Source organism: Epinephelus lanceolatus, chromosome 4 (genome assembly GCF_041903045.1).
Source record: "Epinephelus lanceolatus isolate andai-2023 chromosome 4, ASM4190304v1, whole genome shotgun sequence".
NCBI classification, from domain to species: Eukaryota; Metazoa; Chordata; class Actinopteri; order Perciformes; family Serranidae; genus Epinephelus; species Epinephelus lanceolatus.
This window is the reverse complement of record NC_135737.1, coordinates 16,128,635-16,145,554: the sequence shown is the minus strand read 5'-3', so window position 1 is coordinate 16,145,554 and position 16,920 is coordinate 16,128,635. Positions and strand designations below refer to the sequence as shown.

Here is a 16,920-nt window from a genome sequence, read left to right as displayed (position 1 = left end):
ATATATATATATATATACACATTATTGTTAATATAATCTTTTATTTTTTTATTTGAACTCTTCCCACTTTGTATTGCAACTTAAAAAAATATTTATTGGAGAAACAAAGACAGTTACATTAAGATAATTTCCACACAAACCTGTCCATATATAGGAATAAAAAATAAATAAATTAAAAAGTAGTACAGATTCAGAATACTGTATCGTCGAAAATTAAATTTTATCAAACACATAATTAGTTTTAACTGCCTTGTTCTTCTTAAGACCATATTGTTATTGTTGTCTCTTCATTATACAAAAAATAAAAAATATCTTGTTCTCTTATGATGTTAAAAACAAATAAAAAAGGTTTTATTCTGTAACGTAATTGTTTGCCCATTTTCCCTTGATATATATGAATTTATTCAATATATAGGATATTTTATGTTGGATATTTATTAATATAATTTATAATTTAGTGTTTTATAATTTATGGTTCATACATAATATAATATTCTAGCTTACCTCACTCTTGACTTAAAATTTCCGGTATAAACTTTCAAAATAATAGCTCACAAATTAGGGCACAGCGTTGTTGCACACCGTGACATCATAAAAAGGATTTAACGCTCGAGGCAAACGTTTACAGGCCTCGTTAGTGACAGGCGAGTTAAAACGAGGCACAACAAAACACGTTTCAGGTTCACTTTTGCTAAGACAGTCCATTTCGAGCAGATTTCGAGCGTAACATAGAGGTGCAGACTCAGAACTCAGCTTCCCATCAACCCCTGCGAGCGTCTTCACAGTAGGGACCATCTGCCTTCTTGTGACCGCAGGCCGGCTACAGTAACATTAAAGTTGTTCTAAAGGTGGTGAAGGCGTTGAATCAGGTTGTTCCTGTCGGACAGCAAGCTGCCTTTGCTCCGCTGCTAAACATAGGTCACATGCTGTCTGACAACACCTCTCTGGATTTGCTGACAGGCGACTCTCACTTCCTTTCTCTCTACGGGACAGGTCTCTTCTTCCCACTGCAGGCAAGCACAGATCACCTCACTGTCATGTGCTGAAGATCGGTGTGTGGTGAGCTGTGTTTGACAGTAGCAGCGATGACGGCTGGAGTCAGGACGTGTGTTTTGGGCAGAGCTGCAGCTACCTGCATCCTAACACTGTGGCTCGGCTCTTTGCACGTGATCGCCTTCAAACCAAAACTTTTCACCAGGCTCGCTCGGTCACCTTCCTCCTCTGAGACCCCCAACAGCTATGAGACATTTTATTTTGACCAGAAGGTGAGATTAACATTTATCTCTATTATTTTTAACACCATTTGTCTATGAAAACTATTTTACAGATATGTTATACACTGGTTTCTTCCTCTTTTAGGCCTAATCTTTCAGTTTCACTTCACTTAAATGTTTTGTTTGTTTCCTGTGAGGGCTAAATTTAATGGTGCAGAAAAGTAATAATTCAAATAGACTATTCCCATTTTTAGCCTGAAACATTAAAATGATGCACACTATAATGACAATATAATATTTAGAAAACCTCAAAACACAAAGCAATCTCCTCAAAATATAATTAACTTTATAATGTGATAATTACTGGCTCACTACTACATGCACAGGTGTAGATATCAGAGGGCCACAGGGGACATGTCCCCCTCAGTATTAAAAACGTGTGCATTTGTCCTCCCCAATTAATAAATGAAAGTAGAAGGACAAAATTTAAGACATTCACACCATGACTTGATGCAGACCAGGAGGCAAGAAATTAACTTTTTGATGGTCAAATTTTACCCCACTTCCCCCATTTTATACCTGCCTAACCCTCTATTATATCAGTACCACACCTACACCTTTGATTACTTGTGCTCATTGTTTGCTGTTTACCAATTTCTGCAGCACTTGCTCTTTCTAAAATGCAATGCACTGAATTCTGTAGAGGTTGTTCATGTGTTGTGTCGGCACACAATAGGTGTTTTCCCCCCGGCTTCCTGTAGTGAAGGGAAAACTATCACAATTGGCTCTGTTCCTGCCAGCAGAACTGTAACTATCCCTGCTGGCTCCCTGCCTAAAAAGGTCTCCGGGGCCCAGTGAATGTGAAACACTTTACCTCAGGGGGGTTTGAGAGATCTTCATTCAGCCTTTACATCCTCCATTTACTGTTACTTCATGGAGAGTCAGATTACATGTTGAGCATATGTGGTGGTAAAAGCAGCATCACATTAGTGAACTCATGAACTTGACTCATACAATCACAAGAGTGTGCTCGTGGCATATTCCTCTTCCTGCAATCAGGGATATTGTGAAAAGCAAACTCAAACAGTTTGACCATATTTAGGGACTAAACATGTTCAGTCAAACCTTGTAGTCATGGTACCTGTTTGTCTGTATTCACCCTTAAACTTTAAACTCTGTTCAATGATTCAGTCTGTTTCTCAGCTAACTTGGACATTGGACAGCTTTGCAAGCACTTTCTAAGATCCATGTTTGTAGACACTGACAAAGGACAATCCAGTCCATAAGTAAGTAAACAGAAACAATCCCTGATGCTGTTTGAACCAACGTTGTACAAGTTAAAGTAAAAGGATTAATAAAGTCTTCAGAATAACATGCAGATTATTATAAAGTGACTATAACCAAAGCACTGAATGTTAGTATTTTTAGAGCCGTAAATATTTGTTGATTTATCACTGCAGCTATTTTGATAAGAGATTATGTCAGGTTGATGGTTCCAAACCCCCAATGTGGGGATTTGCTGTTTTTCCTTGTCTTAAATTACAGTAGATTAAACATCTTCATGTTTGTAGCTAGTAGCTGCTAGTTGGACAAAAGAAGACACATGATGATGCCATCCTGGGTTCTTTTTTACATTTTACAGAACGTTTAATCCATGAATCAAGAAAATAATGTTGTCCTAAGTTAAGTATTTGCAATCTGCTGATAGTTTAGATGCCCAAAATAATATTTGGGTTAGGAGACAATGCCCCACACCTGGTCCAACCCACGCCATCCTGCCTAATTAGCCACACTGATAAGAAGACAGAGACCATTTCCTGCCCTCTGACGTCCATTGTCTTGTCTGATGTGCTTCCTTTGGCCCATCAACAAGAAACTGTTTGCTTCATCTTGACAAGTACAACAAATAAAATCCTTAATGTCCACTTTTCAGCACCAGCAGCAGGTCTGCTGTTTTTTTTTTGTTTTGTTATTTCAAGCTAAAGAATCATCAATCATGCTGTCTTTTTCTATGCTCTCGATGGGACAAGCTTCTGTAAGCAGAGCACCAAGTGATCTAGAAGAGGAAATCCTCTTGACTGCATTTTGCCTCCAGACAATAAATGGAAGTGTCCTTTAGCATCCTCCAAATTAACTGTTGTAGTTAACTGGAGCTTGCGCATCGGTTGTTTCCTGCATGTCTTCGTTTGCTTGGCTGTAACAAAACAGATTCAGTCTCTCCTCATGTCCAATAGGTAAAGTTCTGCTCCAGTAGATGTTCACTGTGTGAAGTGAATTTTAATGGGAACAAACTACTCGAGTGCTGCCTGCAGTCACCACAGGGTGGCACTACTCATCAGGGTGTGGATTGGTTATGAAACCAATCTCATAGGTTTTGTGATGTGCATACTGAGTGGGTGCAAATGATACAGTACTCACCAGGGGTCTTGTTGGTGAAGCACTTTGTACATTCAGCCACTTCAGTTTGGCATGTAGTTTACAGGAATATTTCTTTTTGCATGGCAAGAGAATTTGACTTTGAATAATTTAAGAGTTCCACTCCCAAAATCAGACCTCTACCATTTTAAAACCCTGCTATGAATAAGAAATAACAAATAAAACACACCTTATTTGACTTTTTAAAAGACATTAAGGAACAAAGACGCTTTGATCACAAAATTCTAACATAACACTTTAGATGACAGATACCACGGACTCTTATTTTGCTGCCAAACTGCTGAACTTTTCCTTTAAACTGTCTCATGGTCCCCTCACACTTAAAAGCATTGCCAAGCGCTAAGGAGTCGAGGCTTGAATGAACACATTGAGGCCCCCGAATCTTTTTGGTGTCACTGGCTCATAAAATTGCTGCCTCCTTTGTATCCACTGAGGAGGGAAGTGAGCGAGGAGGGGGGAAAAACACAACAAAAACATTTTGTATTAAGTGTTGTGCTGTTTCAAGGGTTGGACAACTCGGCAACCTCATGGGGCCGTCTTCGCTGTGAAGTTGTTGGTTTCTCTCTGCTTTTGTTTCATAAAGAACACAGGGAATATAGTTGAAAGGGGAAGATACACCAGAATGATGAAAGGATATCTCAGAGCTTGTCTGAAGTGGAACTAATGTGGCATCCCTTAAACTGGCTCCAACATATTTTAATACAAATTGGGGCTAATTACGTTCCAACGATCCAACCTGGACACTGTCATGTCACAACACCATAGCTGGCACAGGGCCAGGTATCCACTGATCATACCCTGCTCAGAGCTGGACTGCATGTTCCAAAATGCTATGTATAGATTTTAACATCAATAAATGATTGCCACATTGATAGATCTGGGTATCAGCACTCAATATCTTGAAATTATTGGCTAGAATAACCCAATACCAAGTAGTATCTAAACTTCTCAAGTCAAACGATACCTGCTCTTAGATTTAAAGGTGCAGTATGCAGGATTTAGTGGCACCTGGTGATGAGGATTGCACATTGCAACCAGCTGAAATTTCTCCTATGTGCCAAGCATGAACTTCTGATTAGGATTTTTTCAGTGATTATTGTTCAGGAGGTTTTTTTTTACCAGGTGTCGAATGATCTGTAGAGGTGTCTTCCTCTTCAAAACAAAACACGCTGGGTGATTTCAGCTGGTTAGTGTTAAAAACACTAAACAAAGCAGTTTCATGTTACAAATCAGTGTTTCTCTGATGCTGTTCAGCTCTTAACAGATAGGCCACGAGCCCAGCATCTGCTAACGTGTGCTCACCTTATTTCTCTGATAAATTTAAATCCAGACAATCAGAGGGTTTGTAGTACTTGGAGCCAAATTATTCTCAGAGGTCTCTTCCTCTCCAAAACAAACAAACCTGGTGATTTAAACCAGTAAAAACACTGAATAAAGCAGTTGCACATTAAAAAAGGTGTTTTGTATGACATTGCTTGGCTGGTCATGGAGGGGCTACAGCTACAGTTACTGACACTAAATTGTGAAAACACAATTAGCACCATCTAGAATCATAGCAGTACAACATGGTGGATGAGGAATCCGCTCCCTATGTAGATAAAATTGGCTCATTCTAAGGTAACGAAAACACAATGATTCTTATTTCCAGGTTATTATACACCAAGGAAAACATATTTAGTACATTATATTCCATTTTTTCCAATATATCCCCCTTAATCATACACACTGAACCTTTAATTTGACCCACCTCACCAGCTACTACTCCTACAGTCTGTCATGTGGTAAATTAGAGCTCAGTGTATTTGAAGAAGTTGGCAGTTTAGGGTGACGAGATGCTACCAAGTGGTGGTGATGGGCGTGGCATTTTACGCCATTTACATGATGGGTATCAAATGAAGTTGGAAAATAACTTTCAAATTCTGTTCGTACTGGTTCTGGTATCATAATTTTCTAAACAGTACTGAGCCTTACATATTGGGTGTTCTGCCAACAAGTGTGACCGATGCACAGGAGACATTTACATTTGATGTTTTGATATTTACATATTGCACCTTTAAAAGGGAACTACATGCACATTTTGAATTCATACATGTTATTTTTGTGGTATAAGGCAGTCCAATAATTTTTGAAAACATGAGCATCTCTCCCAAAGCCAAAAACTAGAGTGCTAAAACTCAACTTTGTGATGTAAACAAGTATAAAGTCTGGAGCTGCTCCATAGACGATGAAAATAGAAAAGATGTTATAGATGACACTGAGAGCACCCAGGGGAGTGTTCTGAGTATATGGGTGCATTTTCTGGTACACTGCAGTAGAATAAAGCTTATTTGGGTATGAAGAAGAAAACAAACATTCTTGGATCAACAAAATCACACTCCTATTTGCTCATATTTGCAAATTTCATTGAACTTTCCTAGGCCATGGATTTAACATATTGGAGCTCTTAATTTAGGTGGTGCTCCTCTTCACAGTTCAGGCGCAGGTGCACAGTTCAGCTACACTGAGACTGACTGTGATGTTTCTGATCATTTTGTGTGTCTGAGTCCATGTAAGATCATGCACTCATTTTAATTGGTTCCCTATTTGTATTTGCTACAGATTGATCACTTTGGTTTCCTAGAGGACGGCACCTTCAAACAGAGATACCTTGTGGCCGACAAACACTGGCAGCAACCTGGGGGACCTATTCTGTTCTACACTGGCAATGAAGGCGACATCACCTGGTTCTGCAACAATACTGTAAATATCCCATCTGCTACCTGGTATTTACACTGCACGTAATCCTCAGTCTGATTCAACACCTGTCATTCTTTTCTCTGTAGGGCTTCATGTGGGAAATTGCGGAGAAGTTGGGCGCCATGCTGGTTTTTGCAGAACATCGTTACTATGGAGAGTCCCTGCCATTTGGACAAGAGTCTTACAGTGTGAGTTAAGATGCAGTGTTACACACGGAGTACATCTAAATCTGATGAAAATCTGATTAAATATGCTTGATTTCATGTTCTTAAAATCTATTTTTGGATTCCCAGCTAGTAAGACATTAACAGTAACAACAAAACCATGTCTTATATTTTAAGATTTTCACTAATACGTATTCTATTTTCAGACAATTCACTCTTAATTTTACAACAAACCTTGTTATTTGCTTGCAGGATAGCAAACACCTGAACTACCTGACATCAGAACAGGCCCTGGCAGATTTTGCAGTGCTTATTCAGAACCTGAAGAGCACTATAACTGGAGCTCAGCACAGCCCTGTCATCGCTATCGGAGGTTCCTATGGAGGGATGCTAGCGGCCTGGTTCAGGATGAAATACCCTAATATAGTTGTTGGGTAAGATATGAGTGCAGTTCAGGGGGCTTCAGGATAGATTTTCCTAAAGATGTAGCATGCAGTTTGCAGCTCCGAAGAAACAACAGTGCTCATGTTTACCTAACTGATTCGTCTGTGATCTTTCATTGATGCCAGCAGGATGAATCTGTAGGGCCTATTTTCTAATCTTACATAAACATGAACACCTCTACAGCACCTTTCTAATCACTATGCTGCCCCAGCAAACATGTTACCCAAAGTATGTAAAGATTAACCAAGATAATGGATGTGCAGCTTGTGTAATTTTGAGCAAAACGTTGAAATGGTTTTGCCTCTCATTGTATTTCAGAGCTCTGGCAGCCTCTGCACCAATATGGCAATTCCCTGGGATGGTGCCATGTGGAGACTTCTACAAAATAGTCTCACAGGACTTTGCCAAGAGTGGAATTAACTGTGATGCAAACATCAGAAAGTCATGGAAGGCTATTAACAATGTCTCTTCCACTGGTAAGTCGTACAATCATGATGGCTTGATTTATCTGTCATATTTTAGGAAATACTGAGTTATTTAGAATGACACATGAAGCATGTTTAATTTCATATATGAGGATTTTAAGAATTTCTACGCTAGTCTGTATCATCTACATTTGTGCCCTAAAATAGTTGTCTCCTAAAGCCAGAAACCAGACAGCTGTTACTAGAACTTGTGTCACTATTGGGTATAAAGTCTGGAGCCTCTCACACAGGACAGATTTTAATGTATGAATCCATAAAATTTACAACCTGCATAATTCAAACTATCTTTGTTCTTTAGTATTCTGTTCACAACCAAAGGACAAAGTGTGTCTGCATCATTTTCACAACCTAAACTGTAGGAATAAGCTTGATTTAATTGAGTTAAATAAAGCCCTGTGATAGTCTGGTGACCTGTCCAGGGTGTACCCCGCCTCTCGACCAGTGTCACCCAGAGTGGACTCCACTCCATTTTCAAAATAAAGTTTGATAATATCTAACAGAATCAAAATTAAGAGAAGAAATTATTCACGTGCCATAAGCTTTTCACCACAGATTTCACCACAGTCTTCATAAATACAATCACATTAAAGTAGAAGCAAGCAAGTACTGTAATAGCCTGGTATTTGTCATTATTAATCAAAATATAATTGTTTAGGGAAAACATTTGGATGATTTTAGTCCAGAAGCTTCAAACAGATGGATGATGGTTGTCATCTTGTGTGTATGTTGGCTGTTTTTGGTTGCATCTGTCCCAAAATCTTAAGATTCTGAGTACTGAAGAGAAGTTGTGGTATTTGTACACTCAGTCATTTTCACTTCTGTGTTTCTTCGTGAGGTTTTCTATCACCATGCTTTTCTGAAGGGACGTTTTCTGTGCATATTCTAGATAAAAAGAGTATTTTCTCCTTAAGTTTGAGCACGCTGTCACTTAAAGCACGATAAGATAATGGTTATTTTATTAGCATTCAGCAGCTAAAGCTCTCATGAGGAGTCATGGGAGCTGTAGTCGTTAAACGCTAACAAAACCTTTGTTTTTATCTTGTTTAAAACAGCAATGTCAGTGTTAAATTTTAGGACCAAGCAGTAAATATGAATGCAGATTACAAGAAAAAGGAATTATTGATGTAATGACAATAAGTAATTTTTTACTCTCTTTGAACAAGCGTCGGGTCTCCAGTGGCTGTCAGAAGAATTCAGTTTATGCTACCCCCTTAAAACCAAGAATGATGCTGTCGGCTTCAAGAGTTGGCTTCAGGAGACCTGGGTGAATCTGGCGATGGTGGACTACCCCTATGAAGCTGATTTTTTGCAGCCACTTCCTGGCTGGCCGATCCAGGTGCAAACTTCACTATGATACTATATCTAAGATTCTAAACAGTGTTTTAAAAATCCATCATGGACCAAAAAATGATGCATAAAATGTTCAACTTGAAAATGATTTACAGTTTAATGTATTTCCTTTATTGCACCTTTAAATTTTGTTTGTCTTTGGTTAAGCGCCTGACTTGGCCCGACAGCCTGTCCTTAATTGAAGTGAATGTGTGATTCAGCCGATTGTGCTACAAGTGTTTGTTGTAGTCTTCCAAGCTTTTGTTTACAACAGCTGTCAATTAACTTCATTAATATTCATAAGGATCTCGTTTATTTTCGATTTTAAGTATTCTTTAGATGAGCAGCTACAAGTAAGCCACCATTCCTTTCTTCTGTCGTACCAATGGTCCTTTCATTTGCACACTCTGTCAGATCTCTGAGGTGTTCCTCTCAGGACACTCACATGGCACCACAGAAACAGGACATTTGCCCAGAGCAGCTCGTGAGGCCATTAAAACAAAGTTTCACCGCTCTCATTTGAATGAGATTGTAACAAATACTTCTCTAGACACTTGAAAAAATCATTGCATAACTTGCCAAATTTAAAAAGAAATGTGGCTGGTTTTTTTTAAAGTCTCAACATTACAAAGTGTTCTTTGTTTTCTTGTTAAAATTCTTGTGACAGTGTCGCTGCTGTTTTGCAGAGGCTGATAGACTTGGGCGCAGTGTATTCCACCAGTCACCTTGGCATGTCACGTGCATAAACCAAGCTCTGCTGTTGACCCCCAACTCTCTGTTTGCTGCTTTGACGACCCACCAGGCGCCCCATACAGCAGTCTCACACTGAAACTTTTACCAGTGTGATACATTTTTTTGTCTGTTTGTTTATCGTTTAGCCTCTGAATAGACCCAGGAGCACCATGCCAGGTGAAATAAACACTAAATGGTCATTTTTAGTTTTTTGGCTCCTTGTCTTTAATGTATGCGACCCCTATGGGTGGTTTAAGCGGTTTAGGCAGTGGGTGCAAAGAGGAGCTTTTTTAATGACAAAGCTAATGTGATTATCTGAGTGAGTGTGAGAACGGGGTATTGAGGGCTTAGAGGAGGGAAATCTGTTGGCAGAGATGAATGTATAAGCCTAATCCTATCTGAAAAGTAAGGAGAAGATGCTTTGGAGCAATTGCAGTGTTTTTTTTTCTGTTTTTTTTTTCATGGTATAAATCTTTGGTTGGACATGTCTGTGGCCCTCCTCATCCATCGACCACCAACTCCTCCCCAGCCGACAGACAAAAGCCTTAGTAACAGACTCCACACTAGCGCAGCTCCCCTCCAACCTCCGAACAAGAGAGCCCAGTTTCTCTGCCTCACAAAGAGCGCAGAACAACAGCCAACTCCGCTGCTGCAACCATAACAACACGCAGTGAAATTAAACAAAAGCTTAAACTCAAATATTTATCATCCACGCTATTAATTCTGAGAAATCAACCGTGGTCAAACAAAATAGTGGTAAGGAGGAAACCTTTTAAATTTACATCGTTTACATCATTGGCTTTGAGTAAATGGACATTTTTTTCCTCTCGTGCCAAGATTAGAGCCATAAATTCAAGTTCATTCCAGGGAATTTCATATGCAAATCAGGCGCCACCACTTTTTATGTGGAAAAACACTTTATGGGCTGCGAGAAAGCAATGTGCAGTCTTGTAAACAACTCGGATATACAGTAAGGGAATTAGACATTTATGTTTTTCTCTTTAATGTTAATTTAAAAATTCATGCAGCTTGCCTAAACTGTGATGTAATCACAAACTTTTAGTTAACTCTTTTGTGTTTTGCTTTTTAATATGTTATATTTCCAAGGTGGTGTGCAAGTATCTTTCCTTGGATTCCACTGTGTCTGATCAGCAGCTGCTGCATGGTGTGTCCCAAGCAGCAAAGGTCTACTACAACTACACTGGAAGCGCTCCCTGTCTCAACACATCTCAAACGGCAACCAGCAGCCTCGGTTTCCTTGGCTGGTTTTACCAGGTGAGTGCAGGCATCAGTCATGTCATGCTGAATAAATCGCAGCACAGATGTGTCAGTGGGCAGCTTCACCTGTCATGATGAATACGTGTTCAATCCCTCAATTCCCAGGCCTGCACAGAGATGGTGATGCCCATGTGCACAGATGGCGTCCAGGACATGTTTGAACCTGAGGAGTGGAACTTCCAGGCCTTCTCTGATGAATGTAATGGCATTTTTGGTGTCAGGCCAAGAGCTGACTGGGCGGGCACAGTCTACGGGGCGAAGGACATCGCCGCTCACAGCAACATCGTCTTCAGGTAAGCATAGCTTGTAAAATGCCTGTGTTTTCTGGGTTTGTCTGTGCAGTAAGAGCCACTAAAAGCAGATTTGGACAGGCTTTTAATGCAGATAAATTAACAGTACCCACTTGGCTACCTGCAGGAGGCAGACAGGCCTATGTCAAACTTAAAATTAAATAGCACTGACTCTAATGGGGGTCAGTCAGAAACACTGAAGTGGCTCTTGTTAGGTTGACAACCAAATAGCTGCTTTTGTCAAGCTATAAAAAGGTGTGACAATCAGAAATGTAATATGTGAGTTTTCAAAGCAGCTCAAATAAAATGTCATGACATCTGCCAATCACTTAAAAACAGCATTGACCAAAAGGACCAGTGGTTATAAGCTTTAAACTCCTGTGGGGCATTGACAGGCACTGACATATAACTTCAGAGGACCCACAGCACTGGTTTAGTTACTTAAAATTAAAGTTTTAAAGTTAAGTCAAAATTAAAGTGTTTTATTATTTTGTGTAGCGCATTGAATGTTGTTTTTACTCTTCTTAAAATGTTCTGAAAATGAGATTTTGAACATTAATATAGCAGCAAACAACTATTTGCTGTGTAAAGATATAGTTGAGTAATGGTGACCTGAGCAGAGAATGAAGTCACACTCCCTCAGCGTGTGCTGTAATCCGAGCTTTACCTAGGTTTTGTAGCCAGGCTGGCCGTGCGTGCATGTTATTCGATGCGAGTCCATCCCTTCATTCCCAACTGGCTAGCTAATCACTGCCACTCTGCACTACGCTCAAAGGGCAGTTCCCCCTCCAGGTTAACACTGTTATATCTGTCAGTACTGTTAGAAGATGTTAGCACTATTAGAGCTGTTGGCACCCTTAGTGTGGCCAGCACTACTAGCTGCCATTTTGGCTCAGCCACCTCCATGACATCAGAGTTGAGAGCCGTGTGCAGGCAATCCTGGCACACTGAATGTCATTATTTTTACACCTCTCCCTAACAAACAGCAGGTGAGGGAACTTTGGCAGATGGAGTATGATAAATTATCCTGATAAACTACAAGTGACAACAGTATTCAGGGAGCCTATTGAGCCCTGAGCAGGCCTGAGGAACAGCTTGCTGTTACTGAAAATAGTTTGGGGATGTGCAAAGCTGCGCCAAAATAGAGCCAGGGTAAGCGGTTTCTCAAACAAGCAACACATTGCTTAGTCTGTTCGCTGACTCACAGAACAGGTAAATGTTTTACTGTAGGCCAAAATGGAAGTTAGCCTTACCCTGGTTCTCTCGTCAAAAATCCAATGGGATCTTTTCATTTGATTTTGGATTACTGCAAAAAATAAATTCTGTGTCAAACAAACATTTACTGTCATGATTTTTGAAACCTAAATACAATTATAGAAAAACAAAAAAGCACAAAGCTTGCTTCAGGCACACCGACAGAGCCAAGGATATTATAAAATGCCTTTATTAATTAGGGCATGTCAATATAAAATAACTACGAAACGCCGGCCGGTTTCGACCACACAGGGTCTTCGTCAGGGCGTGAAAGAGACAAACCGACTCAGGTGTGCTGATTACTATTATAGGTAATCAGGCAATTTGACTCATAAGGCTACATAATACAAGCATAATAATACAAGCATATCACTGTCAGATAAGTAAATATACATGAGCACTAATGAGAAAATTAGGTCATATATAATCTTCAACACCCACAACATTATAAAGAATACATTTACAGAAAAGGTCTAAAATCTATCTCCTCATTGAGACCAGGATATACCAATGCGTCAAATTTAAAAATCCAAAATGTTTCTCTCTGTAATAATATCTCTGGAGTCCACTACCTCTCACCTGTGAGCACTCGGTAATTTGTCGTTGTTTGCTCTTGGAAACCTAAATACAATTACCTGAAGTAAAAAGCTAACATTTGGCTATAAACGAACTACACTATGGTCGCATGATTTAACATCCCTACCACAAAGAGGCTGTAAAATCGTGTTTGCCGTGATGATGTTTTGTAGTCTCATGTAGCCACTTGTTAGTAACCGCATATTTAAGACACATAAAAGCTTTAAAATTCCCAAGTGGGGTATATACTGACATGTTTTATGATGTAGAACATAAAATCTGTGTTAACCACAGACTTTATTTCAGGTATTGAACCAAAAACCCGTTGACTGTGAGACGAGGGAACCAGGGGTACAAAAAATGCTAATTTCCGTGTTTCAGGACACATTCCTGGCACGCTCTATTGGGGAAAACTGATGTTCACTTGCTCACTCATTTGCATCATGTCCAGTTAGGACAGGGTATCAAGTCTGTACTTTTATTTTATTTATTTATTTACTTACTTACATTTAGTTATCATAATGACAGCATAGCCCAGTAGATAAAAAATGAAAGAGAAAAAAAATTAAATGATTTAATGTATTTTTATATTTGCCTTGTTGTGCTTGAAATGTGTTTTCATAGCCAGTGCACAGAATGCATATTGTGAAATGTGACACACTGGCAACAGAATGTACGAACAGTTCAACCAAAAGCCACCAATGATGTCATTGTGTGACTCAAAATGCCCTAAATAAACACCCTCATGTGTTGTACACAAGTGTCTGATCATATGTTCTCAGCGCACACTGTCTCTGTTGTTGTGTTTCAGTAATGGTGGACTCGACCCGTGGTCGGCTGGTGGAGTGACTCACAACATAACAGATTCTCTGGTTTCCATTATGATTCCTGATGGAGCCCATCACTTGGACCTCCGCTACAGCAGTGACCGTGACACACCCTCAGTCCGCGCAGCTCGGGCGTTAGAGGTGATGTATTTTCGAGAGTGGATCAAGCAGGCTAAAAAGACTCCTCAAACTTCATCAACCCTTGGGTCCCAATGATGTTACCCAGCTGGGATATCCATGATATCAAGGATTGCATAGCTTTAATTTGCGTGACGTGGTATTTCAAAGTGTGCTCTCTGCATCATTATGCCAAAGTTTGTGCCTTTTTTAATAAATTCTGAAGATGATTTTTTTTAACATTAAAATAATGACAATTTTTTATTTCAATTTCAGCACCACTCTTAATTGTAATAGCAATGCCTTAAGTCACTTGAGAGCATGTTAATCATGTAGCCATGTTCAATGTTGGTGTATCAGACTGCAGTTTTCTTTGACTTAATGAAACACACTCCATTTCTTTATGCCAAACTTTAAATTTCCAGGGGCTTAAAGACAGAAAGGTACTCTGTTACGAGAAAAAAAGATCTGTTTGTGATAACAATGTTGTATAAATGTCTTTCTTTGTTAGTTCAAGTAATCACATTATCATCATCAAAAGACTAGATCATCCTCATTTTGTTTATCTCCAATGTAAAGTTTGCCAAAAACCCATTGAGGCCCTTCTGCCTCCAAGCTTGTTATCTTGTTGTTTGTCAGTGTAACAATCAGGGATACATTCTGAGTTATCTGTAATTTCACCTTTTGTCGATTTAATGTTTTATTTAAATTGACGCCCCTTATCTTTTTTTGTTGTCAGTCTTGCTGTTTAGCCATGGTTGTAATTTAGCTGTATTCTTTCTTTACAGATAAGTGTATAATGTGATATGCCTCTTAACACTTAGTCTCAGGAGAAAAGTTTGGCACCAAATATAAAGAAAATCCTTTTTTTTAAAATGCATCATCTGCACTGAGTGTAATAATAAACTTGATTTGTTACTGTTCACAGAGGAACACTGCCGTCCTTGCTTTTTAAGCTGTCTATTTATGTCTTATCCCACCTTTATTTAATATGCTGTCATTCCCAAGAAACACATCTTCCAGTGAAACTGATTAAAAAGCTACTAATGAATTGTCTTTTGATCGTATATAGATGTAGCGCTGCTCTGCCGAGCGGACTCTTTGTCATGTTTTAGAGAGACTGAGGCTTTTAAGTTACTTCCACCTAGCAGGAACAATTGCATGTGCCTGAGATTTAATAAAAACCCAATCGGAGGAGGCCAATAAAGTGAGTGGTGGGAGATTATTGCAGCTACGCCTGCTGACCTCACCCCTGTGGACCAACCTGTGGGATTCCCCCTGGCACGCATTCATTCACTGGCTGCCATTAAAGCTCTAAATTGTGGCACTGAGGCAGCCCATAGACTCTGGTTTGTTCCCCCCTGCTAGTAATATTATTAATACAGCTCCTGGGGTGCCAGAGAGGTTGAGAAGGGTTGATGGAAGGTTAAGAGTGAGGTGGTGAGTGGATGCAGGGATCGGCATGGACCAAGAAGTCCTTTGTAGTTCACCATGAAGTCACAGTTGTTTTTTCTTTTTTTTAATGTCAAGGGAAAAGACTCAAATGTCATGAAAACTGAAGACTGATGGACAATGTCTTCTTGCTTTTATTCTTTGAACTATTCTTGCGGATTCCTTCTCTCCCCCTCCTCTTTTAAACCAAAAGTTCCTGACATGACATGACTTTGTGAGGCAGATGGGGAACATGTCCTACACTGGTATGTGGGTTGATTTTCTACCAGGAGACACAAAGCCTGACTTCTTAACATTTTGTCACAGGCTTGACTGGACTGCAGACACCCTAGCAGAAAGAAACATAGCTAAACATGGGGGAGGATGGGGTCTCCACCACTAAATGCCCTCCTTAAACTTTTCTCAAGACTTTGAGAGGTCATTAATTTTGCCAGCCTTTTCTAAGTCTCTGACACCAGCCATCAATCAAAGGTGTTATTAGTATTCTCTCGACCCCAAACTCTGAGCATGTCCCTGCTCAGATGGGGACCACACACTACTAGGAAGAGATTAAGCCTGTGTGTGTCACATCACGTTGCACTGAGCACCCTGCTCCATTGGGGCTGGGTGCTGCTGAATAAGTAAATTCTCAGGGAAGGAGGGCGTGGTGGTTGTGTTTAACGATATCTCAACAATATAGATCTGTGTACTTAACAATTTGGTTGTGGGAAAGGGCACTGCTGATTACTAATGATTTTCTCCAAATTAAAATTCCCCAAAGCTCCAAACATAATGAGTTTTTGAAAATTCAATCTATAGTTTGACCTCTGTGATTAAAATAAATGCTGCTCCATTACAGGAATTTAAAAAAATAACTTAACAGTTATCCTCGCACTTAATGTCTTGAGAGTGGAAACAAGCCTTTTGGTTCGTATATTTTTCCGAGCTGGTCTGCCACAGCCCATCCCCTCTCGCCTTCTCAGCCTTTATGCAACAATAGAAACTTGTTTCCGGGGTCTGTGCGTCAGCCTCTGTGATATGAATGACCCACCAGCACAAAAGCCAAAGCCTCTAGACTGGAAAAAAAAGGGGGGATATAGCTGCCACGACTGTGATGATGTCACTTTGCCAAAATTGTGCTGCTAGCAAAGAGAGAGAGGCAGAATCATGTTGGGCAGGCGTCAAAAGCTCAGCCCTAAATTCATGCGATGTTGTGATATCAGCTGACTGCCACTTTTCTCTACTTGTAACTCTAATGAAGTAAAAGTTTTGGATTTACATATACAAGCCTAACTATAATCCCAGGTGGAATACGTACAAGTGAATATGCAAAGTCTTCGCACTTCCCCACATTGTTTTTTAATATCAGGAGAGCTTCCATGGCCAGCTGTTACAACAGAAAGATATTCTTCACTTTTTTACCATTTGTAGCTCATAGATTTGAGTTTTTCTGGATTTCCTCTCAGTCACAGACTTGTGTTGGGCCGCAGATAATTAGATCAGTGCTATCACTTTCACTGTCCCTTTTCTCCCCGGGAATTAACATAAGAAAGATTTTTTTTAACAGCCTTAGTCCCTCGCTGCTTCAGACTTTTCTTTTCATCCCT

The 16,920-nt window shown here is 39.8% G+C and overlaps 1 protein-coding gene across 1 annotated transcript; it reads left to right on the top strand.

The window, feature by feature from the left end:
• The first annotated feature begins 805 nt into the window (after positions 1-805).
• prcp (prolylcarboxypeptidase (angiotensinase C)) lies at positions 806-14,807 on the top strand. The gene is made up of 9 exons (XM_033630297.2): positions 806-1,265; positions 6,249-6,389; positions 6,473-6,574; positions 6,803-6,984; positions 7,313-7,470; positions 8,643-8,815; positions 10,648-10,815; positions 10,924-11,111; positions 13,750-14,807. The coding sequence occupies exons 1-9, from the start codon at positions 1,086-1,088 to the stop codon at positions 13,979-13,981; spliced, it is 1,524 nt and encodes a 507-aa protein (XP_033486188.2). The 5' UTR covers positions 806-1,085; the 3' UTR covers positions 13,982-14,807.
• The last annotated feature ends 2,113 nt before the right edge of the window (positions 14,808-16,920 follow it).

What these genes read in the sequence shown, in the direction of transcription:
- prcp (XM_033630297.2), top strand. Translation starts at nt 1,086, where the DNA reads ATGACGGCTGGAGTCAGGACGTGTGTTTTGGGCAGAGCTGCAGCTACC. An exon ending in TTCCTGGCTGGCCGATCCAG is followed by an intron (nt 8,816 to 10,647) that starts GTGCAAACTTCA and finishes TATATTTCCAAG; the next exon opens with GTGGTGTGCAAGTATCTTTC. An exon ending in CACAGCAACATCGTCTTCAG is followed by an intron (nt 11,112 to 13,749) that starts GTAAGCATAGCT and finishes GTTGTGTTTCAG; the next exon opens with TAATGGTGGACTCGACCCGT.